General features: G+C 39.3%; 3 protein-coding genes and 3 non-coding genes across 10 annotated transcripts in view; 5 read left to right on the top strand and 1 right to left on the bottom strand.

Moving 5' to 3' along the window:
* Positions 1-6,453, top strand: part of CCNT1 (cyclin T1) — a 36,463-nt gene extending 30,010 nt beyond the window's left edge. Inside the window, exon 10 of the transcript XR_011075922.1 lies at positions 6,437-6,453. The gene's annotated coding sequence lies outside the window, so the exon portion shown is untranslated. The remainder of the gene's footprint in view (positions 1-6,436) is intronic.
* Positions 1-27,974, bottom strand: part of SPMIP11 (sperm microtubule inner protein 11) — a 110,606-nt gene that overhangs the window by 65,681 nt on the left and 16,951 nt on the right. The window contains exon 1 of one of the 2 annotated variants that reach the window (XM_068559827.1): positions 7,517-7,872. The exons of the other annotated variant lie outside the window; for it this stretch is intronic. The gene's annotated coding sequence lies outside the window, so the exon portion shown is untranslated. Of the gene's footprint in view, positions 1-7,516; positions 7,873-27,974 lie in introns of those variants that run through there. 2 annotated transcript variants of the gene reach the window in all.
* Positions 7,381-26,400, top strand: KANSL2 (KAT8 regulatory NSL complex subunit 2). Of its 4 annotated transcripts, none has more exons than XM_068559821.1 (10): positions 7,381-7,463; positions 8,023-8,281; positions 9,081-9,259; positions 9,770-9,884; positions 14,176-14,339; positions 14,551-14,717; positions 15,843-15,939; positions 19,932-20,185; positions 24,877-24,996; positions 25,687-26,400. In XM_068559821.1, exons 2-10 carry the CDS (start codon positions 8,031-8,033, stop codon positions 25,816-25,818), a joined length of 1,479 nt encoding a protein of 492 aa, XP_068415922.1. In that variant the 5' UTR covers positions 7,381-7,463; positions 8,023-8,030; the 3' UTR covers positions 25,819-26,400. The 4 variants fall into 4 exon arrangements, with proteins under 4 accessions (XP_068415922.1, XP_068415923.1, XP_068415921.1 ...); XM_068559822.1 differs by having other exon boundaries at positions 7,438-7,564; positions 19,932-20,083; XM_068559820.1 differs by having other exon boundaries at positions 7,438-7,564.
* LOC137775983 (small nucleolar RNA SNORA2/SNORA34 family) lies at positions 16,030-16,166 on the top strand. The gene has a single exon (XR_011076108.1). It is a non-coding gene; the product is annotated as a small nucleolar RNA SNORA2/SNORA34 family (small nucleolar RNA).
* LOC137775987 (small nucleolar RNA SNORA2/SNORA34 family) lies at positions 23,588-23,719 on the top strand. The gene has a single exon (XR_011076112.1). It is a non-coding gene; the product is annotated as a small nucleolar RNA SNORA2/SNORA34 family (small nucleolar RNA).
* On the top strand, positions 25,329-25,465 carry LOC137775984 (small nucleolar RNA SNORA2/SNORA34 family). Its single transcript, XR_011076109.1, has one exon. It is a non-coding gene; the product is annotated as a small nucleolar RNA SNORA2/SNORA34 family (small nucleolar RNA).

The following is a 27,974-nucleotide window of genomic DNA, read 5'->3' as shown; positions in this document are numbered from 1 at the left end:
TCTTGATTTTAATGCAGCTTCTTTCACACCAAATATTCTTTGTGGATAAATTGAATTTTTTCATTGGAAGTCATGGGGAGATAGGAGTTGTACATGTGCTGCTGCTTGCCAGGAACAGGTTGGGGAGAAAACTGAGGCAGTTGAAATTGATGATGCACTGGCCTAATATAGGAGGGAATTTGTTCAGGAAGCCTTACCTGAAGGTGAATTAGTGTCCTGCACTTCTGCATATTTGAACTGTCTGGAGTGCCTGCCATTGCTGTGTAAAGTGAGCTCTGTGCTGATTGATACACCAGTAATACTTTTGACTTGGAATGTCACTTTACTTTGATGGATGACATTTTCCTCTTTCTCCTTGATATTTTCTGTGTTGTGCTAGGTAATTGGTAATTGGTAGATGCGTGGTGTGTTTACTAAATTTAGGCTATTTGTTTAGATTTTGTTTGGCGGAGTCAGCTTTCCCTTCTGACCTTCCCAAAAGGTTATTTAGTTTGCATCTGTAGCTTGTGGAATTGATGATCACTGATTTATGAAAATGTCTTTTACAGCTTTCAGTTTTTCTCATCAAATGTCACATATTTTCTAATCACATTCACTCTCTCACCACAGAGATACATATCCACTTGGCCTCAGCAGTTCTCCATGGCAGTCTGTAGTTCCTTAGAACTTTGTCAGGAGTGACCGTGAAAAAAGTGCTTACTAGAGCCTAAGAGCTGCTTTACGCTGCATAGTCTGGCCTTTGCACTAGTAGATCATTGCTGATATAGGTCAATTTAGAGACTTTTTTATATTAGTGCCTCCTGATACTGTTTTAAGATACCTACAGTGTCCACTTTTATATCTATGCATATGTCATGAAACTTCTTATGGGCTCTGCATGAAGCTGCTTGCTGCATTGTCTTTGGGTTAGCAGATGTGCCTGTCAGCTAGCATGCATATTGTCCAAACTCCATAAGCTTAGGCTTCAGAAGATTGTGTGGTTTCTAAACGCTGTGTCTTCTCTTGCCCTCACCACTTCAAAGGGTGAGAAACAGGATTTATATACATGCAAAGTTAGTCTAGTAAACATGGCTTTTTTCCCCCTCCTTTTAACCTTATCAAGGATAAGTGGTGGTAAGCAGGCCTGGAGCCTCAAGTTCTGTAAATTTCATTCCTAAAACTTTGCTTGAATCTCATGTTGGCAAAAACAAATACCTGTGAATTGTCCTTAGGGCTTTTAATCAGATACCTGTGTTGCTGTTAGCTGAACTCTAGTGAAGCATTAATCTAAAGCTGCATTGGTCTTCTGAAGTATCAGTTATGCTTTCTGGGTTTAGAAAATACGTAGGAATTAGTCTAGTCTTTTCACTTGAATCAATATGTTTCCATATCTGAGACCCTCAGCTTCCTCTTTTTTTTTTTTTTTAAATGATTTTAGTGTTTTGATTTAATGTATCCTTTTACATAGTTCTGTATTATTGGCTTCACCAATATTGATAGACAAAATTTAAATCTCCAGTTGGAAACAGCAATGGATTAGGATATAGAAATAAAATCATGGTAACATCAGTGCTGGATTTACTTAAGCCTCTGCTACTTAATTCCCCATATTGAAACTCCATACCCCTTATGCCTTGTTTCTGGACAAAGGCAATTAGAGGAGTCTTATCCCAGTATGGTTGGATTTTAAACATATCTGTGTTTCCCGCAGAAACACAGGACTGTGGGAACTTGGGAACTGATTAAATGTTAAAAGGATTAGTCTTTTGTTGATGATCTCTTTTGATACTAATACCAAGAAAAGGGATTCTAGGACATCTTGAAGTTGGAATACAAATATTATTCTCTTGGGTTTGGGAGAATTTAAGCAGTCTATGCAACCCTTCACATGGTGAGAAATAAGCCCTCTGCAGTCCCACGAAACTTTCAGTGACTTTGATGCCTCCCCAAATTTCTTGTGTTGCTGCTTGTTAACACCCAGCTTTTAACTGAGTGTTTGTTCCTGGTGGTTTAAAAAATGTTCATGTTGTATCACACTTTCCAGTTTTATCTTTTTATCCCTCTGTGGGATAAAAAGCATGGTACTATAATCCTGCCTGATAGAGTGGTCTGGAGTGAGAATTATTTTTTAAGTGGGAGACCCTTCCATTTTAATGTTTCTAAAGTTTTTAGTATGAACTTGGCATTGGAAAAGGGAGGGCAAAAAAGGAACGTTTACTAAAAAGTGGTGTCTACTCTTCCCCTTTATGAGTGTGTATTCATGGTGAATGAAAAGAAGAGAAAGACTTGACAGCATGCTAATTGAAGCCAGAGCAAGTATGTCTCCATCAGGTTATCAGGAACTCTTCAGTTGAAAGCTGAGGCCTTAACTGATTAGTGGTTGATCACATTGGAATTGGTTATAAGATGGAAGTGCTGGCTGGGTTAAGCACCCAAAGAAAAGAATGCAGCCGACTAACTTAGTGTTAACCTAGGTTTCTGGATTTGAAACTGACCTCTCCACCCTACTCCACACACCTAAAACTGTTTTCTTATCAGACCAAAGAGCAAAGAAGGAAAAAAAATGTAAAACACTTTACCAATCTATGTCACTCAGGTACAATTTTGTGGTGATATTTTTGTCTGTTTTCTTTGTATTGCTCTTAAGAGTCCTTTCCTAGCATATTATTCTGCTCTTGCCTCTGTCCTCCTTGGGGCACCTCAGTTCTGGATGCTACCCCTGGGATCTCTACTGCTGTTATGTGAATGGTAAGATATAAGTGACCATTATAGTAAGGGCTCTTTGTAACACATTAAAAAATTTTTTTTAAAAATTTAAAAAAGGATGTTGTATACATTTTATAGTCTGGCTATCAGTTTGATATCTTGCTGTCAAGTATGTTTCTCAATCTGTATTTATCCATCCCATCAATAAATGTTAATGATAAAACAATCATCTGGTTATTGTTTATGTGTACTGAGTCTTCAAGTTAGTCTTTAACTGTCATTTGATTGATATGATAATAGTTTTGTTTTAGTTTTGGTAATATAGTATGCCCTTTCTTACTGCACAAGATCCTATGGGAATTGAGTTCACTGGAAATACCTAACTAAGATTTGATCATTACAGTGAACCTGATAGTATAAAGTCTGATGTGGCAGAGGGGAAAAACCCCTCATTCTGTATTGTCGCATGGATACCTGGAAGGGTGACTGGTACACAGAAAAATACATAGCTCTAACAGATGATAGCAACATGTACTGCTTATCTAGCAAGCACTCTCAGTGATTCATAATTGTATATTTGGTTCTTTGAAAACTGAAATGTTGGTATAGACAGCAGTGCTTTTGGAAGAAAAAATTAATAGCCTTCTTGGTGGTGCCTGGAAAAGCTATCATAGGGAATACTCACCCTTTTCTTGGGACATAATAAAACCACACACAGAAGGTAAATCTTGCAAATTACCCATTTAAATGGGAAGAATTTTTATGCTATAATGCTCAAATTATAAAAAAATAAGTTAGGAGTAGCTATAGTTTAAAAACTCTAAAAGGAACAAAAGATAAATTTAACAGAATGTTCAACACTTCTGAAAAAAAATCACTTGAGTCTTGAGTTCTGTTCATTCCGTCCTTCCATTTTCTGAAATAAGACAACTTAAGATTTTTGTTTGCTGTGCCTCTCCTGAAACTTTTGTGGAAGCTGCTGATGTTTTAGGAATTTTGGTCTGGTTTGAATGGAAGAATAGAGAAGTAGTAAATGAACGATGTGAGAATGGATGATATTATAAATTTATTATAGAGTCATAAATAGTCATTTGCTTTTGTTAAAAGAGATATCAACTGTGTCATCCTTGGCAATAGATGAGGCATAAATCAATATAAACTTCCGAACAGCTGGATCCCCAATTATAGAGGTTTGTTAAACTAACTGGTGTAGAGCTAGGTTTCATCTTATGATCAGTAAATCATCCTGGTCTCTCTGACACTTTTGAGAGCCAATAAGATTGGCTTGATCTCTGTCATTCAACTTTCTGTAGAAAGTTTGAAGCCCTTTCTATGACTTCTGTGGATTCCCTTAGAGGCTTGTATTTATTGTAATCTCTAGCTCTGGCACCTACTTCTGCTGAATTGATTTGGGGGGCCTGCTTCTGTTGAATTGATTTGTGGATTGTCACATGTCTTGTGCTACCTTTTTTGCATTGTGGAATCTTAACCCCTTTTCTTAATTTCACATAACACTCAAAACCAACAGGTAACCAAAAAATCACAGTGATGAAAACAAGTTAAAATTGAAAACTAGATTCATCTTTTCTGAAAAGTAGTTTCAGGCGCTTCCCTGCTTTACATTTATCCCTTCATTAGAAAACAGTATCTACCAAGTACTATATACTGTTTACAGATGATAATATGGCAGTAAACAAAGCAAGCATCTTGCCCTCATAGAACTTACATTCTAGTTGTAGGGGAGACAAGTAAAACATAATATGCTAGATGACAAGTACTTTGAATGTAAGAATGTAAAGCAGGGAAGGAGGGACAGGGATTTTGTGTGTGCATGTAGGTAAGTAGGATTGTTGAAATTGGAAATAAGATGGCTAGGGAGGAAGGCCTTACGAAATCACAGTTCAGCAAAGACCTGAAAGAGGTGAGAGAGCAAGCCACAGGAATATTTGTGGGTAAGATCATTCCAGGAAACAAGTGCAAAAGTTCTGAGGTGAGAAGATAACTAGCATGTTTGAGAAAGAGCAAGGAGGCCAGTGTAGCTAGTATAGAATTGAGTGAGGAGGAGAGAGCAAGTAGTAGGATAATGTGGTTAGAGAAGCAGCGAAAGGCCAGATACAGTAGGGCCTTGTAAGCCATTATAAAGACAGTGAAATGGAGCACCATTGACAAGTGTTGAGTAGAGAAGTAACATGATCTAGCTTGGGTTTTAAAATGATCATTTGGCGGGGAATTCCCTGGCAGTCCAGTGGTCAGGACTTGGTGCTTTCACTGCCAGGGCCTTGGTTCAATCCCAGGTAGGGGAACTAAGATCCTGCACCACTGCAAGCAGCGAGGCATGGACAAAAAAAAAAAAAATGTTCATTTGGCTTCTTTGTTGAAAAATGGACTACATAGAGTCAAGGGTAAGGAGACTCTCACAATAATTAAGGGAACAGATGAGAGTGGCTTGGACCAGCTTGGAAGCGCTGAAGGTATTGAAGTTACATATCTTGAAGTTGGAGCCAGTAGGATCTGCTATAAGGTTGGAAGAGAAGTCGAGGACGACTCCCAGTGTTTGGCCCAAGAAACTGGAAGGAAAAAAGATGAGGATGACTATAGAAAGTGCAGGATTTTGGCATTTATTTATCTCCTCTCTCTCTCTGTCTCTCACACAAACACACTTTTTCTCTGGGATTAGCCCCCAAAACTCCGAGTTAAAAATTCTCTTTCCTTCAAGAATTCATCTTTCCTAACCGCTGCTTACGAACAGCCTCAGGTCTACTTTAAACCTATTCAGTAGCTAGCAAAGTGTTCACTGGATTAAAAACAGCCATCTACTTTGTTGAAAAGCACAAAGAATTTGCCAATATCTTGTCCATTTAATATCTCTCCCCCCACTTAGAAGGAAGTGTTTTTTTGTTTTTTTTTGGCTGCTTTGGGCCTTCGTTGCTGCGCGCAGGCTATCTCTAGTTGCAGTGAGCGGGGGCTGCTCTTCGTTGCAGTGCGAGGGCTTCTCATTGCAGTGGCTTCTCCTGTTGTGGAGCACGGGCTCTAGGCGCGTGGGCTTCAGTAGTTATGGCTGGCGGGCTCTAGAGCGCAGGCCCTGTAGTTGTGGTGCCTGGGCTTAGTTGCTCCGCGGCATATGGGATCAAACTCGTGTCCCCTGCATTGGCAGGCGGATTCTTAACCACTGCGCCACTAGGGAAGTCCAGAAGTGGTTCTAAATAGCATTTTTTGGTCTGTTTTGGGCTTAGCGGAAAGATTTTTTTTTTCCCCCAAGACCTTTAGTAGACGCTCTAATTAAAGCCTCTGTTGCATCTCTATCTAGTCCCTAATGCCTCTTTACATTGTTCCCTGTAGTAGTTTTAATATTCCTTTTTGATACCACTGCATTTGGTTGAAAATTCCCATATTTTCTGTAATGTGACTGCCTCTCCTAGTTTTGAGTTATAGAGTGTTTATAACAAATGTCTTTGTACCTCTTCTGAGGGTTGGAGTGTTTGCTTATGTATATAACTCATAGCTGCTATTTAATGGCTGTATTGCATCCACAATCCCAAACTACTCTAGAATGTTTACTCCGAAAGAGCAGGTTTATTGTTCTTGTTCTCCCTGTATCCCCAGTGCCTGGCATTTAGGTGCTCAATAAATGAATGAATCTCATGAAAGGGCCTTCTAGGACTGCCGTAATGTCTGGGAAACGGCAGGTATAAGCTCTCCTTTACCCATTCCGGTTTTAATCACTTCTTATGCCTAAACTGCTGTTCTCCAGCTTTGTAGATTCTCTGCGCTCACCACTGAACCACGCTCACCACTGAACCACGCTCACCTGCTCATTGGTAATGGAGAAATAGCTTACTTAAATGAAACTGACAGCAGGTGAGAGCTTGGGAAGGATGGGATGCAAAAAAGATCCAGAAGGGTTATGGGGAGAAAATGTTGGTTCATGTCTACCAGAGGCGTGGTGGAGATGAAAGAAGGGAGAGATGCTTTTAATTAAAAATCCTTAGAGGATGATAAAATTGGGATTGTGTCTGCCATTTCTATATACCTGCATTATTTAGCATGGAATTGTAGAGAATTTTAGAGAATCAAGGCCTCAACTAGAACTCGTATTTCCTGATTCTCAATCCAATGCTCTTCACTATGTGAGAGGGAATAAAAGGGATAAATAATGAGGGCGGGGTTCAAATTCGCTTTCTTCCCCTAATTACTAGATATGGGCTCATTCTGTTCCTCCATTATCTGTAAAATGGAGATTATAGCTTCTTCCTCTTAGGATTGTTCTGAAAATTAAATGTTTATATATGTAATTTCCCAGACTTAGTAAACACTCAAAAAATGTTTCCATCGGTGAACTGTTCACAAAACTAAAGCCTTTTCCTGTAAACAATGAGAGTCAAATGTACAGTGATCCTTTGGCCTCTATATGTCGATTTTGTTCCCACTGTGTAGGGGTGGTGAGGTAGCCGCGGCCTAGGACCACAGGCAGAGAGGCCAAATGCGGCCTGAACACCAGCTATGATGGGAGATGGAAAGTCATCCGTTTTCAGCGAGCGCTTTCCACAGCCGGCGCTCCCGCCGCCTCACTCTCTCTGGAGCTGAGTTACTGACAGACAGCTCTTCTAGCCACCCAGCCGCGCCTTTTCTCAGCGCCCCGCCCTCCCAGGCTCGATAGGTAGCCAATGGTGACACAGAGTTGTAGGCGCAGTAGCCAATCAGCGGTTGGGAGCCCGGAAAGGAATGGTTAGAAGCGACTGGCTCCGCCAGATGGTAAGGCGCGCGGCGCGGCTGCAAAGGTAAGATGGCGGCGGCGCTTGCTCTTCGCCTTTGCAGTTAGGCTGCTGCTTACCTCGTCTGTCCGTTCCGAGCCGCTACTCTGCCTCAAGTCAGCGTCAGGGTCAGTCTCCTCCTCTAGGCTCCCAGAACCCAGATTCTCCGGTGCCCGGAGCTTTAGGACAAAATGGCGCTTGCACTGGCCGCCGAGGATGGGCAGGGCCCAGCCGTGAGCTCTGAGGCGGGCCGGGACAAAGGCGGCGTGCGCGGAGGCGGGGGTGGCGGGTGGCCCTGCGGGTTTGCCGCGCCGCGTGGGGCCGGCGCTGGCGCGTCGCCCTCGTGCCGCGGCCGTGCGAGCCCTTGAGATGCTTTCAGCCTGGCGGTGGTCGGGGTGGGGGGCGGGCTTGGACTGGGAAGTTGAGGTGAGGCAATTCACTAACGCCTGCGGAGACCTGGGCGGAGGGGAGTTAAGGAGCGTGACTTCCGCTTGTCTTGTCAGCCACGCGCAGTCTGCCCGGATATCGTGGAGCAGGAATTTTCGGGAAGGGTAAGGGCTTTTTGATCTTTTGTGTGACCCTGCAGGTTTTGGTATGAACAGGATTCGGATCCACGTCTTGCCGACCAGTCGGGGGAGGATCACCCCAGTGCCCAGGTCTCAGGAGCCCCTATCTTGTTCGTTTACTCATCGCCCATGCTCGCAGCCTCGTCTGGAGGGGCAGGAGTTTTGCATTAAGCATATACTTGAAGACAAGAATGCACCTTTCAAGCAGTGTAGTTATATATCTACGAAGAATGGAAAAAGATGTCCCAGTGCTGCCCCAAAGCCTGAGAAGAAAGATGGGTATATATGTATAGATATCTGTTGTTTGTACTTTCAGTTTTTAAGTGAGAGGAGGATGTGGCATGATGTGGGTTGGGAGTAGCTGCCAAGTTTTTTATGTCACGTGCTTGTAAAATTGAGGTTATGGGTATATCCTTCGAAAATTTAAAAAAATGGTGAAAACTGGAAGGAGACAACTCCCAGTTGGGTCAGTTTGTTATCTCTTTGGATCTTTTCCCTTATCTGTAAAATAAGGATTATTATTAACCCTAGGTTCCACGACTCTTTTGGCTGTCCTTGAACCTTAAGTAATAATGCAAAATTGCATTAATATATATGTATTTTTCTGGGAAAAACTTCATAGCTTTCATCATTTAAGCAAAAGTATCCATGCAGAAACGTAACTCGGCGAGATAATTCTGCATATATCATTTGGTTTTAAAATTGTGTCCTACATCTTATTACCTACAGTGAATTGATACTGAAGTAAAATGTTGTCTTCCAGAACCAATTTTGAAAGATGAAAGTGGATTTCTTTGATTTGTTGTGGAATGATGTCAGCATTTTTAGAGATGGAATGTTTTCTTTGATGGATAGAGCACTACTAGGTTATGCTACCTGCATTTCCCATTAGTAACACCAAATGAGTTGACCTTGGGCCAGTTAAATTATTTAGCTTTACTGGCATTTTTAATTTATAAATGAAGATAATAGTCATTTTAATTTCCTGAAAATGATCTAAAGATCAGTGTCTGTGAAAATAGTTGAACTCTTTTAAGAGAAAACCAGAGTATAAAATGTTAATATTTTGTCTCCTTAGGGTGTCCTTCTGTGCTGAACATGCCCGTAGGAATGCCCTTGCACTTCATGCTCAAATGAAGAAGACCAATACAGGGCCTGTGGGTGAAACACTCTTATGCCAGCTGAGCTCATATGCCAAGACAGAGCTGGGTTCTCAGACTCCAGAAAGTAGCCGCAGTGAAGCCAGCCGAATTCTGGGTAAGGATCTTCTCTCCCAGAGTGAAAAAGGAGGAGAAAAGTTAACAAAGAACTTAATTTGGTTTAGCACAGTGCCTTGAACATATGTGGCACTTGATAGTACAATATTATTGTTAATTCATAGGCAGTTTGGTGAGAATTCAGGATTGCCATGTTGTTCACCATTCTTTTTGGTTTTAAGTAGTGTGTGCTTAGGTTTACTATCCTGAGTTTGACTCTTTCCTTCAATGCTGTTTTTATACTTACCATCTTTGCTAGGTAAGGTAATTTCAGGAAACAGAATAATTTTGAGTTGGCCTTTCTGTCCCTTTGAGGGCATGGTTAACTCATTTGTGTTATAAGTACTCACACTTGGGATGTATTTTCTTAAGCCATTTTTGTTTCTCAGTGCCTCTGTACTAAGCTTTTTTAATTTTAAGATTTGGGTTGATGTGTTAAGTAATCTAGTTTTGTGTGGTGGAGTTACAGAGGTGGGAAGTCTTAATGGCTGCTCTCCCTTCCTTGCCTCAGATGAAGACAGCTGGAGTGATGGGGAGCAGGAACCCATTACTGTGGATCAGACATGGAGAGGTGACCCTGACAGTGAAGCTGATAGCATAGACAGTGATCAAGAAGATCCCCTAAAGTAAGTTGTAACTCCACATAGGGCTTTTAAATATTTTAGTAGTTAGTATGTGGAATGTAGTACTGCATGCTGTTTCGTAGATTAATAACCTAGGAGGGTTGAAGATAGCTATTTGTGAGCAGTAATAAATAGCTTCTGCATATTAAAGTGTCATTGTTCATCACCATCTTGCTTCAGGGTAGGATTTGATTCTTTTTTTTAGAAGTCTTGTAATTTGGGAAAATTTTGGGACATCAGATTCTACACATGAGAAAGTGTAGGGGAGAAAATAGATTTCTTGGACATAGGAGTGGGAGGTGGGTGGAGATCAGTTAGAGAAGAGAAAATTGATGTGAATTAGTTCTTGGCTTAAACCTCAGGAATAATAAAGTGATTATATTTGAATAACTACTTTTTTTTGCAAAGTTCTGTCTAATTAATTTATTTGTTTAAGAAAAATTAAAAGGTGTTCAGGAGCTTCCTTTGGTTTCATGCCTAAGAAAGAGAAACTGATTTAGAAACCCAGAAGTGAGTAATCAACCTAATTATATCTTACTAAGGTTCTGCTCTTTACTTAACCCATGTTCGCTTTGGAGTTGTAGACATATTGCCACTCAGAAGTTTCATGTTTCTATGTCTCATGGTTTGGGTTTAGTTTTTGTTCTCTTTCTGATTTCTGTCTCATGACACTTCTCACTGACAGTTCAGGTGGAAGAACTCTGAATAGTGGGAGGGGTAATGAATTTCTAGACTTGGCTGTGTTTGACAAATTCTTAGAATAGCATTTTCTTCATTCCTTGGATTCTGAAGTTTCTAAGAAGTCATTTACGATTACACTTTCTGAGTAGAATAATTTCATCAATTTAAGTAATCTTGATGTAGTAAGCTATTCAGGAAGTACTTGTTTGGAGAGTCCATCTAAGTAGTTTGAGAAGGAATGTTTGTTTCTAGCAGGATTCTTTTACAGTAGAAACTTTATACCAAGCAATATATATGTGTTTTCTTTCCCCCCTCCTCCATTGTGCTTCTAGAAATGCCGAACTTGCTTCTTTGAGGAGGTGTACACACTGTAGGGTCACCGAGTGACTGCCTTTTGGTGTGGTAAACGCTCAGTTTTGAAGGTCCAGAAACTCGATTTTGTCAGTAGTAATCTAGAGTGGATCAGTCTCTAGGGGACACATTTTCATTCTTATCTGACTTAACAAGAGATTGCTATATAAACCAAAACACCGGTTAATTTTATGAGAAGTATAAATGTTAAAAGAACTAGGTACTTGATGTTAGTTTCCTTTAAAAGGAAAATTCAAAGGGGAAAATAAAGCCCCAGATGTGCTCAACTGTTAGGTAACTAAATATAAGGCTTTCCTTAATTCTCCCAGTGATACTATTTAAAAAAATTTTTGACCAACTAAAATACAGTTGTCCCTCATAATTTGAGGGGGATTGGTTCCAGGATCTGACTCGGGTACCAAAATGCAAGGATGCTCAAGTCCCATAGTTGGTCCTCCATACCTGGAGATCCCCACCAGCGGGAGTAAATAGTACTATACGTATATGCATTTTTAGAGATGTAAATAGAGTTGTTAATTGTCTGCTTACAATATTTAATTCATTAATGTGGTTACATATTATCTTATATTTAATATAAGTATTTAATGAAATTCTTTTAATTAAGAATTTTCATCTTTGGTGCTAGTTTTTATTTATTTATTTATTTTTGGCTGCGTTGGGTCTTTGTTACTGCATGCGGGCTTTCTCTAGTTGCGTCAAGTGGGGGCTACTTTAGTTGTGGTGTGCGGGCTTCTCGTTGCGGTGGCTTCTCTTGTTGCGGAGCCTGGGCTCTAGGCACACGGGTTTCAGTAGTTGTGGCTGGCGGGCTCTAGAGCGCAGGCTCAGTAATTGTATCGCATGGGCTTAATTGCCCCGCGGCATGTGGGATCTTCCCAGACCAGGGATCGAACTCCAGTCCCCTGCATTGGCAGGTGGATTCTTAACCACTGTGCCACCAGGGAAGTCCCGGTGCCAATGTTTTTGTCATCATTTTTGAATCATTAACAGTTTATAGCATATATCTTCACTTGCTTGTTTCAGAAAGGGTTCTTTTTGAATTGTTTATGATGATGTCATTAGAGATTTTATCCTAACTAGAATTATTATTGGCATATTTTTTCCTCATTGTAGGTACATATATGTGATTTCCCTCAAAATAATCATTTACTTAATTGCTTTGTAAAAAGTAATCTTTAAAAGCTTGTTTCCAGCAACATCCAACACTGGTGAAGTTTTAGCTTAAGAGTAATTGTTAAATCTTTCCCTATTTAAAAAGTAAGTTTTATCATATGACCTCTACATGCATCCAGAACTTGTTTTGGTAAAGGTAATTTCAGGTTATTTAGTCTTCATCGTTGTTATCAAAATGAAGAAATTTGAGAGAATGCACTTTAAGAAGAGACACTAATAATAGAGTATAAGGTGACTCTCTTTTTTGAAGTTGAATTCTAGTAATAAATCCTAGATTTATATTTGTGTATATCAGAGCAAGAAGAATTAGTACATGATTTTAATAACTAGCTGTGAATGTCTGGGACATCCATCTTTAAATAAATGATCCATTTGTCACATGAACTAGGCATTCATATTAGTTAGGGTGCTCATCCTCTCCCACCCCCGCCCCAAATGATTTGTAGTAAATTCTAATTGTACTGGCCTCCCATTTATAAATTATAGTCCCCAGATCATTGGTTAAATTCTCTTCTGACAGGGTACAATGAAATTAATTTCATTTTAACAAACTTGGTATTAGGTTAAGGCCTCAGTACTTTAGGGGGTACAGACATATGAATGCAAACATGCCCCATTTTCCTGAATGTGAATAACCTAGTCACCTTTTTTAGACAGTAGATATTTTTAAAACCTTTTCACATTTTCTGATAGTCTTAGATTTTGTTATTTCTGTAATTTGCTGGGGTTTTTTTTCATGTTTTGGTTCTTCATTTCTTTTCACTTATTTTTATTTCAGAGTACTTTGTAGTTGTACTTCTCTTATACGCAGGTAGTAGTTTTGTCTCCTATTTATATTTAGGAAAAGTTTTTGGCAGAGATTACTTGCTTTCAGTCCTAAAGTTAATAATTTTATTCTGTGTATTTCAGTGATTTAAGAGTTAAATTTTAAAGAGCACATATTTTTGGATTTAAAATTAGTATGTAATTTGTGTGTATTGCCTTTTAAATAACAAATAATTTTTACTTAGTCAAAATATGAAAATAGCAAGTCAGGGTATATAGCTAGCTTGTTCTTTCTGTTTATATAATGATCACATAAGACAAATGGAACCAAAAATCTTTTAAATTTACACTTAATCTCTTAAACTTTGAGTTAAATCAGAGGCAGGAACCAGTCTTTAATTAAACTGACATTTAACTGATTTGCTTATGTGACCTCATTAATCACTAGAATAAGTTTTTTTTTAAGTTCTGTTAATTCATAGTTGGTGGCAAAGCTTAATAAAGTTGATGTGGATCTAGATCTTTGGCAATTAAGGGTTACTCCAGGGTACTATATTTTGAGAATATTGTCAAAATGAGCTGAGGACATTGACTAGCCATGGTGACCAGTGTTTTGAGGGCCTGTGTAAACTCCAAAATACAAGTGTATTTTTATTTTTATTTATTTTTTATTTCTATTTAATTTTAATTTTAATTAATTTATTTATTTTTGGCCGTGCGGCTTGTGGGGTCTTAGTTCCCGGACCAGGGGTTGAACCCGGGCCCCCCTCAGCGGTGAGAGCACGGAGTCCTAACCACTGGACCGCCAGTGTATTTCCCTACGAGTATGTTTTTAAATTAGAAGTCATAATTGTTTGTTATCTTTTGTGCTTTAATGAAAATGTATTGAGATACATGCTACTAAATTAAACACTTTTAAGCTGTCCTGACTGTAAGTGATTTTTCTGTATTAAATTATTAAATGCAACAAGATTGTAGATTAATAAAAATTTTGAGTATTTTATATTTTACTCTATTTAAACGTAATGCAAATAACTGGGGAAAATAATGAAACATTTCCCCTTTCCCATATTATGATATCATACGTTAGTATCCATTCTTGGGAATTTTCTTTTTTGTTTTGTTTTTGAGTAACAACTTAAATGGTAAAATGCTGTGTGAAAACATTCCTGTTTAATAAGGTGATTGTCTCAGCACTGACTGATTGTTGCAAATCTAAGTCTCACCTTTTACTCCTTTCTCCTTCTAAGCTTGGGTTTTATTGTTGTGCTTTCTTATCCTTTTTGAATTGTCTCTTTTATTTTAGGCATGCTGGTGTCTACACAGCGGAAGAAGTGGCCCTGATTATGCGTGAGAAGCTTATTCGTTTGCAGTCCTTGTACATTGACCAGTTTAAACGACTTCAGCATCTACTCAAAGAGAAGAAGCGACGTTACTTACACAATCGCAAAGTGGAACATGAAGCTCTAGGCAAGTTTTATGCCAGTTCCAATAAGCTGTTGTGGGTTCAACATGTGAATTTGGTAGTAGTTAGACTTTTGTCTTGTTACCTGGACTGGAGAAGGATTTGCTTTTGAAACTGTTGTATGGGCAGATTTTCCTGTTTTCTTCTTGTTAGTTTGGGGACGCATCCTTGATTGGTTGCTTGGCAGATAACATCTTGACTGTTGTGATGTTCTAGGTAGTAGTCTCCTGACTGGCCCAGAGGGACTTCTTGCCAAAGAACGAGAGAACTTAAAGCGTCTAAAATGTCTTCGGCGGTATCGTCAGCGCTATGGAGTGGAAGCCTTACTACATAGGCAGCTGAAGGAGCGCAGAATGCTGGCCACAGATGGTGCCGCCCAACAGGTAATTTTTGTATATACCTCTAAGGTGTTACATTTGTTTTATTTACAGAGTTAGGGTAATTGTCAAAACACTGTTGTACAGTCTTGGTTCTGAAATCTAACTTACTGGACGTGGGGTATATTGAAAAGAGCACTTATCTGGAAGTGCAGAGACACGGGTTTTAGTTCCCTTCTGATCAATTCTGTGCCTGTACTGATAACTGAACTCTATTTTCATCTGCATATTGAAGGGTTGCCATAGATTTCTAAGTTATTTGGTTCAGAAATTCTTCAGAAACAGGCACAGAATGCCTAATAGATTGGGACTCTTGTTTTAGAAGGCAGAAAGATAGGTAGAATAATAGGAGCAGTGAATGTCAGGAAGTAAGGTTGACAAGCAGAGTTAAGTGATCATTCTTAAATTTGTTCCTCAAGCCCCTGGTCTCTGCGTCAGTAAGAGTAAGTCCAGTTTTGGGCTTCCCTGGTGGCACAGTGCATGAGAATCCGCCTGCCGATGCAGGGGACACAGGTTCGAGCCCTGGTCTGGGAAGATACCACATGCTGTGGAGCAACTAAGCCCGTGTGCCTCAACTACTGAGCCTGCACTCTAGAGCCCGTGAGCCACTACTACTGAGCCCATGCGCCACAACTACTGAATACTGCGAGCCTAGAGCCCATACTCTGCAACAAGAGGAGCCACCGCAATGAGAAGCCCGTGCACTGCAACAAAGAGTAGCCCACACTCGATGCAACTAGAGAAAGCCAGCAACAAAGACCAAACACAACCAAAAATAAAATTAATAGACAAATTTAAAAAAAGAAAGAGTAATTACATTTTTATCTTTTCTGTTTTTTGAGGCTCGATGTAAGATTACGATTTAAAAAGGGTTCTGCTAAAAGACAAAATAGTTTGAAAACCATTAGGCTGTGTATCACACACTTTTGTAATATGGAGGAATTGTATTTCGAATTATGGTTGACTCATTATTTGGACATGAGGTTTAAATTTTTTTTTTCCTTTTGCATAGTATTGGTGAATAAATTTGTTAAATGTTCAAGTTTCTAGGCTTTAAGGATACACTTTTCTTATATAAGTAAGTGTTTTCATAGATAATTTGTTTTGACTGACCTGTTTTCTCCATTTTAGGCCCATACCACTCGTTCCAGTCAGAGGTGCTTGGCCTTTGTGGATGATGTTCGTTGTTCCAATCAGTCTCTTCCAATGACCAGACACTGCCTTACCCGTATCTTTTTGCTCTGTTCAGTTTGCTAGCTAGACTGAAGGCTAGTGGGGATCTGTGATAGTTTAGTTAATTGAAGGTCTTTGTTTTCCTTTGGCCCTGAATCAAGGCCAGCAGTTTGCTGAAGCTGTTGGTTTCAAGCAGGAGCCTAAAGAAGTGTCTTTCTATGGTCTGTTGGCCATTTCAGAACTTTGGAAATGTAATGGTCAATTCATTAGAAAGAAACATCTCAGTCATTGGTGATAGATGTGGGCTAATACTTATTTGTAGTTGATTAATATTGGGATTCCAAAAATTAGAGATCCCTGATTTAACTCATTCATTAGAATTATAATACTGTTAAATCCAATTACTACAAAAAAATTGCTGAGGATCCAAAAACAGTCGGATGATTCTGAAATGTGAGCTTTCTTTGAATATTATCCTTTTGTATGGTCAGGGCCCTGACTTGTGTATTTTAGACTTCATTCAAATAGGAAACTTACATTTACTACTGGGCTGTAAAATTTTTTGAGCTGTATATTGAATTGTGAAAGTGCATCTATATGGTGGACATTGATTGAGAAAGTTACTTTCACAGTAAATGCACTGTTTAAATATGGTGATCTTCATTATATGGAAGGCATAAATCTTGCTGGATTTCATTTGCCTGGCAAGATATACAAATATTTGGAAAGTAAAATGTATTTTCTTTAATAGGAAGGGAAGGAAGACTTTCTTGCTCTCTTGAAAGGAAAACTGATTTTTTCTCTATTCTGCTTATTAAATATTTTACCTATTTATTAATTATTGTAACAAATGTCTGGTAAAGGATTACTGTCCTTAATGTATAAAATTCTTGTGCAGAGTAATTAAAAACTAAAGATAAATGCTCAAAACATAATTGGGCAAAGGCTATCTATGGACAGATTAAAAGTAGAAGTGGCTGATAGTTGAAAAGTATTTACCTTTACTATAAATAAGTGAAATAAGAAATAAAACAAGGAAGTTTTTTTAATCCATACTTTTTTTTTTTTTTTTGGCTGTGCCGCACGGCTTGTGGGATCTTAGTTCCCGGACCAGGGGTTAAACTTGGGCCCTGGCAGTGTGAGCCCTGAGTCCTAACCACTGCACTGCCAGGGAATTCCCTAATCTATAAATTTGACACTTATCTATGTATGAGATTTAATGAGCAAGTTTCAAAAGTTTGTGAGGGAATGGTGAAATGGGCCCTTCTAAACACTGCCAGTGGGACTGTAAAGTGGCACAGGCTTTTAGAAAGCAGTTTGATGATAGTCATATTCTTTGATATGATAATGTCACCTCTGAGAATTTATTTTAAGATGATAATCAAATACAGACCAATATTGTTACACAGAATTCCTCCAACTGGAGAGAGCCTTAAAATTTTCAGAGATGGGGAATAGAGAGGAAAATTGTGACACAGCATAGTATGGAATATGTTCAGGAATTAAACATTATATTTAACAAAATTTATGAATGACATAGGAAAATGTTTGATAGTGACAAAAATAGAATATGGAATTCGGTAGAGTATGTTGTAACTACATGGAACTAATACTAGGAGGGAATGTAACAGAAATGTGACTATTTTTGGATGGTGGGGTTATGAATGCCTTTTTTCCCTCTGCTTTGTACTTTTCAGGTTTTCTTCAGTGACCTTGAATTACTTTATAAGGCAAAAAACCCAGTTTATGGATATTAAGGAGTATTTTAGACTTAACAGCACTATACTCAAGATAGTTTATTAGAATATTAATATTTTAAAGAGCAAAGTTGAAAATAAAATGTATTTGAAAAGAGAAGGGAAGTATTATTTTTCTCTTTTATGCTCTTTTCCTTTCCACTCTGTAGTTGCCTAAGTCACTTACCCTTCCTTAAGTCCTTATCCCAGAGAAAGATGCGACTGCCATTGGTGACCTGTTAACTCTTTACTCTGGTCTAATGGAGACACCACTGGACTGAAAGTGAAGGACCCAGACTCTAGTTGTAGGTCAACCATTCCCTTCTTTGTCTGTTGTCCCTATCTGAAAGGAAAGGGGGTGGAGGAGGATGGGGGAGGGCTTTTCAAGGATACTGTGATATTAAATAAATAAGAGACTTGTGAAAATCCTTCGAATTATATGAAAAAGGTTCCAATTGAAACAATTTAATGGATTCACATTTAAAATTTTAATAATTTAAAAAGATTGAGCTTCTTAAGCACATAGAGATTGCAAATCTGATTGTTCCCATTAGATTCATGTTTGTTCATTTGAGCGCTGATTTTCATTGAATAATTATTTGTTTACTTTGAGCTATATACTGTTCCTTTAGAGTAGTGGTTCTCAGCCGGGGCCACTTTGTACCCCATTTGGCAATGTGTGGAGACATTTTTGTTTGTCTTAACTCTGATGGGGGTGCTACTGACATCTAGTGGCCAGAGGCCAGGAATGCTGCTAATAAACATTCTACAGTGCACAGATAGCCGTAATGCTAGTGGTGGCGATGCTATGAAAGAAACTCTGCTTTAGAGTTTATCAAGTTCTAAGAATGGATTGAAAAAAATGGCTTTTCTTCAAGAGGTTTTATTTGGTTTTAAATTTATAATGTACATTAGATTTTTTAACTTCAAAAAATTACCTTAAAATTTGGGGGATAAAAATTACCCATACTTCCATAATCCTGGGTACAGTCAGTTTACAGAAAATTTTGCTTTCTGGTTTAAAAAACAGGCCCAAATTTGAAATAATAGTTGTCTGTTAATCTAGGGAAAATAACCATGTAGTTAGGATTTCAGGAAATGATAAAACTTGAGTAAAATGTATTTTGTAGAGTGACTTGAATCAGAATTTTGTTATCTAATCATGATTTCAATGTTGATTCATCCCACAGAACTTCTTTGCCAACTTGGAAATATAGCCCTTTTCTGCTTCTACCCTTAAGAGAAGTTGTTAGGGCTCCTGGAGCGTTCCTGGAGTACTTCTTCCCATGTGCCATAAGCAGTTGTTTTCTTCTTCCCTTTCTTTTTTTAAATTTTTAAGTTTTTATTTTTTGGCTGCATTGGGTCTTTGTTGCTGCGCGCGGGCTTTCTCTGGTTGTGGCGAGCGGGGGCTACTCTTCGTTGCGGTGCGGTGGCTTCTCTTGTTGCGCAGCATGGGCTCTAGGCGCGCGGGCTTCAGTAGTTGTGGCACGCGGGCTCAGTAGTTGTGGCATGTGAGCTCTAGAGCGCAGGCTCAGTAGTTGTGGCGCACGGGCTTAGTTGCTCTGCGGCATGTGGGATCTTCCCTGCCCAGGGTTCGAACCCGTGTCCCCTGCATTGGCAGGCGGATTCTTAACCACTGCGCCAGCAGGGAAGCCCTCTTCTTCCCTTTCTTTTTGGGATCATAACAGGACTCCAGTGATACCACCCCACTGAAAAAGGGGGTGTGTGTGGAAATTTAATTTTATTTCCTGTCAGGATAGGATACCTAGTTACTATTACTGGCGCTTCTATTTTCCCCAACACCCTGCTTCTTTAAAGAAATTTATCATGTAAACATTTTGGAAACAAGGTTCAAAAAGTTTTGAGGAAGTTTTTGCCTGTCTGCTTAACAGCAGAAGCAACATTGTATCTCTTGACTCTTGGAAGGGGTTGGTAGGGGCCTCTGCAAGCTATTTGCATTTACCATGACATGTTTCTTCTGAATAGGTACAGATTTCTAGGATTGTTACTGCTGTTTGCTTAGCACTATGTTTTGAAATGTTTTGCATTTGACCCTCATAGGGAGAACAAGATTAGTGTCTCTACTTTAAATGGAGGTTGGGGACTAGTTTTACATTACTGGTAGAGCTAGAATTATGCTAGTAAATGACAATTTGAGAAGTAACTTTAAAAATTGCTACCTGCATTTGGTTCTGTATCAAATGTAACCAAATATCTTGTGTTGTCCAGACCTTGAATTTTACACGGCAGACACCTCCTTTTTTGTGCCTCCGATAGATCCATTTTATTTCCCTTGACCGTTTTTCTACAGATATTTGTCAGGACACGAATCAGGTTCTCTTCAAATGCTGCCAGGGGTCTGAAGAGGTACCCTGCAACAAACCAGTTCCTGTAAGCCTCTCTGAGGATCCCTGCTGCCCACTGCATTTCCAGTTGCCTCCTCAGATGTATAAGCCCGAGCAGGTACTGTCTGTGCCAGACGATCTGGAAGCCGGCCCCATGGATCTGTACTTGAGTGCTGCTGAGCTTCAGCCCACTGAGAGTTTACCTCTGGAGTTCAGTGATGTAAGTTAGAGAAGCTCTGCTCTGGTTGGCCCTTGAGGCAAGGCCTTATTTATTAATGGTGAGAATAGGTTAGTCTTTTGTGGTTTAGAAAAAAGAAAAAAAAACAACTTTGATAAGTTCTTTTGAAATGATATGTGTATGGTTGTATTTGTATGTTAACATATTCATTTAGAGACAGTTTAAATTTACAGAAGTTTTTTTTTTTCTGAGGGAATGATAAGGGAAATTGTAAACTAAGGGAAATTGGAAAGTCAAGATTATGGTTGGATTTGTGTAGCTGGAAAATTTGGTGCCCATCCACAAGGTAAGTAATTCACTTGAATCTTAATAATACAGATGAATTCTCATACCTACTCGACAATGTAAATTTGTGTTTTGGCCCTATAAGAGTTCTCATTTTCAGATTAATGTGTCTCCCCCTAAAAATGACTCTAAACTTAGCTCTGCATACTGTTTTTCATTTTTGATATGTTATTACAGATTCTGTTGTGAATGGACCAGAACAACAGTGATCTCCCTAAATATTTACTTTTATAGCCTTCTAAGTGTGTACACTACTCTACCTTTTTCAGCCTGCTCCTTGATTGGTCCCAGCCCATAAACCCATCTCTGATTGCATTCGTTTCCCTAATTAGCACTACCCTGGTATATCATTTACTTTAGGGATCAGTTGACATTCCATCTCTTTTTTGGCACTTTGCTTAATCTTTAGCCTTTTGGATAAAGGTCTTCATTATTTCTTCTGAAGATAATTCTTCTGAATTTCATAATAAAGGTGTCTTGTATCACTGTATAACCGTGACATATTTAAAGTGACAAATCTAAATGGAAAATTCAGTATAGGTTGCAAGATTGTTTGCCTAGGGGTAGAAGCAGGATTTGGGTGGCCTCGAGTGTTGCTCACTAAAGAAGATATGTCAGGACAGGCTAATATCTGAAAAAGTGGCACTAAGATAAACTGATTCCCGGGAATTCCCTGGTGGTCCAGTGGTTAGGACCCGGCACTTTCACTGCTGTGGCCTGGGTTCAGTCCCTGGTCGGGGAACTAAGATCCCACAAGCTGTGCAGAGTGGCCCCCCAAAAAAGTAAACTGATGCCAATTAACTATCCCCCCTCCTTTTTTGGTTGTATAGTGTTTGTAGGATTAGTGAACTTGATTTTTGTCACTTCATTTATAACAAACAATTTTTGTTATAATCCTGATTATAATTGCTTTTTAAGAAGTTTCTTTCAAACAGATTCATAGAATATGAGAACCTTAGAGATTATATACTCCAGTGCTTCCCAGAGTTCTCCAATGAGATTATGTTGAAGAGAGTAAATGAATAGATAACCCTAGATTGATACAGATTTTTGTCCACTTGCCTTCATTTTACATGTGAAGAAAACCCAAAGAGGTGCTATCTTTCCTTTTTTTTTTTTTAAACTTAGTAACGAGCAGATTTATAGGGTCTAAAAAATAACCTAATCACTACATTGCCAAATTCCCTTCAAATGTTAATGTACATATGTAGTAACTAGCACATGGGTTTTACATAGATGTACTAGGTTATTAACTCTAATTTCATCTGATTGTTAATTTCTAGAGCCATTGCTGTTTTGACCTTTTTGCTTTTCCCCTTTCACCTGTTTTTGCGTTAGTTTTAAATAGTGTTTTCTTAAACTTTTGATGATCTAGAGCTAAGAAAATATGACTGTTCCAGTATGTTTGAAGATTATGTTCTTGTTTGCTCTGTGGAGATTATTAACACAAAATATTGGAGATTATAAGATGTGATCATAGCCTAAAAGTGACATTTAAGGAATCTTAATTTTTAAACATTTAAAGATATATTGTCAGATCTTTTCATATTTATTTTATGGTATGAATTTTTTAAAGAATGTATAAGAAGTAACTTTATTTTTGAGAATCTCATGGGTTTTTAAGATGGACCTTTGTTAGAGGTTTAAAAATGATAATCAGCTATTTGTACTTGATCATCTGTTATGTTTGTATTAATGTACTTTAGATGAACCACACTGGTCGTTAAAAAGTAGTTTTATTCTTAATCTTTGGAGGTAAAAATTCTCCAGAAAATGTTGAAACAATTCTGTTTTAGAAAAGAGTTTTTGTCCTCCCATAAATTCTGGATATATTTAGTCTTTTGCTGGGGAAAAAAATAATTTCTTAATTATATGAATTCCACCCAGCAGTCTTACCTATATGTTCTTTCTTAGATATCATTTCTGTTATACTTATTAATAATTTCTGGTAACTTTACTTGTGGGAGGACCAGGTATCAGCTATTTATATGGGTAAAAGTTCAGCCTTTCATTCTGGCTATTAACACTTGCCTGTTTTCTGTCCTTTGACCCGAGGATATCTGACAAATAAGAATTTAATACCTTAATCCTATTACTTTGAGCTTGCTCTCTTTTTGTGTTTGTTTTTTGAGCTCTGTTTTTGACATCAGAACAAAATGTAGATTCTGTCTTTGTGTCCTGATTCAAACATTCCTCTTAGGATAGGCATTTCTGCTGATCCTTTCTTCTTCTCTTATTTTAGGTTCCTGTTCCCAATTTTAATTCTTACAAAAGACAACACTGAGTATGTGAGGAAAGACTTTTCAGTATCTGTTTTTCTTTGAAAAATTTCTGTTCCACTGTTATCTTGAGACTTGGAAACCTTTTGCCACACTGCTTAAATGGGTTCTTTTAAATTTCAAGTTAATTATTTATACAGTTGACCCTTGAATTAACACGGGCTTGAACTGTGCAGGTGCACTTATACACAGCTTTTTTTCCCAGTAAATTCTTACTACAGTCTACATGATCCACAGTTGGTTGAATCTGAGGGTATAGAACCATGGACAGAGAGGGCTGACTGTGGGCATCGGTGCCCCTAACCACGGCGTTGTTCAAGGATCAAGTGCATGATAATTGTGCATACTAAAAGAATCGGAGAAAACAGTTCACAATCTTAACAGTGTGAGAACATGGTGGTTTCTGTGGATAGTACAGAAGTTTCTAACACATCTGAAATAGATGTTAGGTAGCCAACTGTATCCTTTTCCTTATGTTTCTGCTTAAGTTGAGCAGCTTTAAGTCCAGCACATCCTTTAATTGTATTCTTTTCTTTACCTTAATTACCTTGAGGATGTGATTCTTGTTTTTGGTGATCAGCACAGCAAAGAAAGGGAAAGGATTTCAAACTCTTAGACTTATTTTAAAAGCACAGAACTTAGCTTTTCTCAAGAAGCTCAATTACTGGAAACATAGAGCCTCTATAAAGTAGCTTGGACACAGGAGAGTACAAACCCTTGGGTAGTTTTCACTCTTGGGAAGCAGAGTTTAGCAATAGATGCTTAGACAGCAGAGGGATGAAAGTCAGTTTGACATATTGTCTGAGCCTTTATAGTGCTTTAGACCCTGAATCAAGACCAGTAGTTTGCTGTAGCTATTGGTTTCACACAGGAGCCAAGAGCAGTGTCTTCCTATGGTCTGTTGGCTTCAGCCCCTCTGTGGGAATGGCCAGTTCAGTTGGAAGAAACATAGTCTGTAGAATACAATGTTGTGTGTGTGTGTGTGTGTGTGTGTGTGTGTGTGTGTGTTTTATTATTTATTTGGCTGTGCCAGGACTTAGTTGTGGCACTCGGGATCTTAGTTGTGGCATGCGGGATCTAGTTCCCTGACCAGGGATTGAACCCGGGTCCCCTGCATTGGGAGCGCGGAGTCTTAACCACTGGACCACCAGGGAAGTCCCCCTGTGTGTGGGTGTTTAAAAGAGCAATTGGATATGTTAGGTTTAAGAATCAGGGACTTTTCTCTGTGGGGATAGGGACTTAACTAAAATGTTTCCTGGCCATTCGGAAGAACTTTGAGTTTTTCATCTTCCTTCTTTCTTCCCCCATCCCCTTTCCTCTTTTGCTCACTGGCTTGCTTTGTGGCCATTAGAATATTAATCAAGTGGTCTCATATTGTCCAATCTATTAAGGCAGTATTTCATTTTAATTTGCATCTATGCTGATTGCCCATATTAGATTCATCACTGGTGAACTTAGATGTTGACTACAGTTAGTCTTAGAAGTATATGCTTTTTTTTTTTTTTTTTTTTTTTGGTCACGTGGATCCTAGTTTCCCAACCAGGGATTGAACCTGTGCCCTTGGCAGTGAAAGCGCAGAGTCCTAACCACTGGACCACCAGGGAGTTCCCAGTATATGCTTTTTAAAAACATTTCTTATTGTGGTAAGATATTTGTAATGTAAGATTTACCATTTTAAAATGTACAGTTCAGTGGTATTAAGTACATTCAAAACATTGTGCAACCATCACCACTATCAATTTCCAGGACTTTTCTGTCAGTGCAGAGACTGTACTCATTAAACTGTAACTCCCACTTCCCCTCTATCTCCAGCCCCTGGTAGCTCCTGTTCTACCTTCGCCTCTGAATTTTTCTGTTTAAAAAAAATATGCTTTTTAAAGCTACTATAGTGGTCTGTGCTTTATATCTGGCAGCAAGGAAAAAATTCTCAGTGCTTTTCAATCTTATCCCATTTGTTGCACACTCTGGGGAAATTGTTATTTGTTTTAAAGGTAGGCAAGGGGTGAGGGAAGTAAGGGAGAATTCTTCGAGGTTTGCTGAAAAATGCCAGCTTTAGCTTATTGGTTCCCTTGGTATTGCTGACAGGCTTTTTTCTCTTTCTTTTCCTAGGACTTGGATGTTGTGGGTGACGGTATGCAGTGCCCTCCTTCACCCTTGCTTTTTGATCCTTCACTAACCCTTGAAGATCATCCTGTCAAAGAAATTGCTGAAGGCCCAGTGGATATTTTGGCAAGTGCAGAACAACTCCAGCCAGGCAGAGGGTTCCCTGCTGGCTATGGCTAGCATGTACTCCTGGGGATTGGGGTTGTCATCACTAGCTGTGAAGGTGCTTCGGATGGCAGTTCTCCAGATGGGCCTTAGAGAGAACACTTACTAGCTCCTGGTCCCCATATCTGGGAGAGCAGGACAAATTTATTTAGTTAACTAGAAAAGGTTGAGACAAGGAATGTAGGAAAATTGTTGCTTTAAGGGAGAGTTCAGCACTGGAATTGTTTTCATCATAGAGTTAAGCACAAGCCGCATGATTTGGCTTCTTTCTTTGAGCTTTGGGTGGGACACTCATGGCCCTGACTGAAGACCTGCAGTTATACTACAGCTGTTGGTTTCAAACAGAGGCCCAGAAGACTGTCTTCCTGTGATCTGTCGGCTGTTCTGGAACCTCAGCAGAGAATGGCTATTTCATTTGGAAGAAACAACCCACCAGCTCTCCTTTCCATTGGGAGGGCCTCAGGAATGCTACAAGGAATGACTTCTGACTCCAAGGGTCAGGGATAGTTAAGTATGGGGAAGAGCAACTGCATAGAGTTATATCTGCTGTCTTGTTCTTGTTGCTACTATACATGGGCATTATATAAGTCAGATTCATGCTTCAGACCACAGTGAATGAGTTGGTAACCAAAGTGACTTTTCTTTTAACAGGGCCAGATGCAGATGGCTGGAGATGGGTGCAGATCACAGGGATCTCGAAATTCTGAGAAAGCCTCTGCACCACTGCCTCAGAGTGGAGTGGCTACTGCAAACGGAAAGCCAGAACCCACTTCTGTCAGTTGATAGTTTGTTTTGGGAACCAGTTGACTTTGGAGGATTTGTATTTCCCATTTAAACAAGTATTTCTGACCGTCTCTCACTAAAGGACAACCTGGACTACCTTGTTTTTCTTCTGGGTTATTGAGTGCTATAGTCAAACCAAATGTTGGGGGAAGGGACCAACAGTGTCTAAAAATTGTGGATGTCTTCCCACTCTAGGCAAGGAAGAGAGACAGGTGATTCCCGTCAAGAGCTGCTGAGACTGAGAGTATTTTGGGACTGTGCCTAAGGGGAGAGAGAGTTTTGTAATGCTGTTTCCCAAGTTTTGGGATGTTGATGGACCCAATGGCTGGTCATCTCTGTCTAGCAGCCTGTTGTAGCCTTTCCTCACTTCTCACCTAATTGGGTAATCTGAAGCCCCTCCCCTCAGTGAACTCTGACCTATAGCCTCTGAGAAAATACCCCACAGGACTGGGCCCTCCTTAACCATCCATCTTGCTTCTACCTATGTAAATTTCTGTAGTGGCTATCTTATGTAAGATACAATAAAAAATTATCATACATAGTTTCTATTAAATGTTAAAATGTTATGAAAATGTAAAACAATCACTTGAATGCATGTTTTGTTTGTGTTTGAGAAAGAGTGAGTGTGTGTGTGTGTGTGTGTGTGTGTGTGTGTATTTTGGGTTTTTAGGGAGCTGCCTCTGACGGAAAAGGGAAAACAGGACAGATATACTTCCATCCCAAGAAGTAAATACATTTTCAGTAACTTAATTTGCTTTTGGTTTTGGTTGGGAGGATAAGTTAAAAGCCTTGTAAGAAGTAAATGGAAAGGGTGGGACTTCCTTATTAAAGCCTACCTACCCAGAGTTATGTTATTTCTGCAAATATCTCCCAAATGTCTTCTTTTTACCCTCTGTGCCCCCGCTTCCCACTCCCATTTCTTTCTCACAATTAATGCCTGATTATTGTGGCAAAATTCTCTAAGGCTAGGAATGTGTGTATATATATATAAAACCTCTAGAGAAATTGGGCCTGATGCTGGACCACAGACATAAACTGTCAAGATTATTTTGATGATGAATCTAAGGGTATGGTTAAAACAGACGTTCAGTTAGGGTTAATTTGCCTATGCTAGAAGTTGTCTGTTACTATCATGCAATATGACAAGAGGCCAAAAGATTACCTTTTATAAGAACTGAACTGAGGAACAGAGAAGGGTTATACAGTTAACACCATCACCACCGTCACCTTGGCTTTAGTTTAAATATTTACTTCCAGGGAATGGTCAGGAGTGACTCAGAAGACCCATCAGGTGAATCCTGAGATCACCTTTAATAGGGCTTGCAGTATACTCTTTTTCAGTTTGTTGTTTCCACTGCTTCCTTGTCTGGTACTTTTCTACACTGTATCCACAAAGACAAACATTACTTCTTAAGCAGCTTGAACATACCTGCTTCTGCAACAGGATTAGAGATTAAAATATCCTCTTCCCATTGTTTTATTTTTTTCTTCCCATTGTTTATTTTATTTATTTGTTTATTTTTGGCCACTCTGTGTGGCATGCAGGATCTTAGTTCCCCAACCAGGGATCAAACCTGTGCCACCTGCAGTGGAAGCGTGGAGTCCTAACCGCTGGACCACCAGGGAAGTCCCATCGTCCCATTGTTTTAAAAAGTAACCTGCAAACCACCAGCACCCACATCACCCAGTGTGACCGTTTTGTAAACTCCAGTTTTTCTGGAGTTCAACTCTTAATAAGTTCCCAGCATGCTCCTCAGCTGAGTCTGCTCTTAGGCTGCAGGTGATAAGGGCCCCCTTTTAAGGAACCCTTCTGGCTTTCTCACCCTTCAGCTATCTTTAAAAATTAACTACATTACATCCCCAGAATGTGTTAATTTTTTTAAAAAAATAATTAATTAATTAATTAATTTATGGCTATGTTGGGTCTTCGTTTCTGTGCGAGGGCTTTCTCTAGTTGCGGCAAGTGGGACCACTCTTCATCGCGGTGCACGGGCCTCTCACCATCGCGGCCTCTCTTGTTGCGGAGCACAGGCTCCAGACGCGCAGGCTCAGTAGTTGTGGCTCACGGGCCCAGCTGCTCCGCGGCATGTGGGATCCTCCCAGACCAGGGCTCGAACCCGTGTTCCCTGCATTGGCAGGCAGCTTCTCAACCACTG

The sequence above is a fragment of the Eschrichtius robustus genome, chromosome 13 (genome assembly GCF_028021215.1).
Source record: "Eschrichtius robustus isolate mEscRob2 chromosome 13, mEscRob2.pri, whole genome shotgun sequence".
In the NCBI taxonomy this organism is placed as follows: domain Eukaryota; kingdom Metazoa; phylum Chordata; class Mammalia; order Artiodactyla; family Eschrichtiidae; genus Eschrichtius; species Eschrichtius robustus.
This window is presented reverse-complemented; position numbering and strand designations above follow the sequence as displayed.

Coding starts and splice junctions, on each gene's coding strand:
- KANSL2 (XM_068559821.1), top strand. CDS start 8,031: ATGAACAGGATTCGGATCCACGTCTTGCCGACCAGTCGGGGGAGGATC. Junction 8,282..9,080: donor AAGCCTGAGAAGAAAGATGG/GTATATATGTAT, acceptor TTGTCTCCTTAG/GGTGTCCTTCTGTGCTGAAC. Junction 9,885..14,175: donor GATCAAGAAGATCCCCTAAA/GTAAGTTGTAAC, acceptor CTTTTATTTTAG/GCATGCTGGTGTCTACACAG.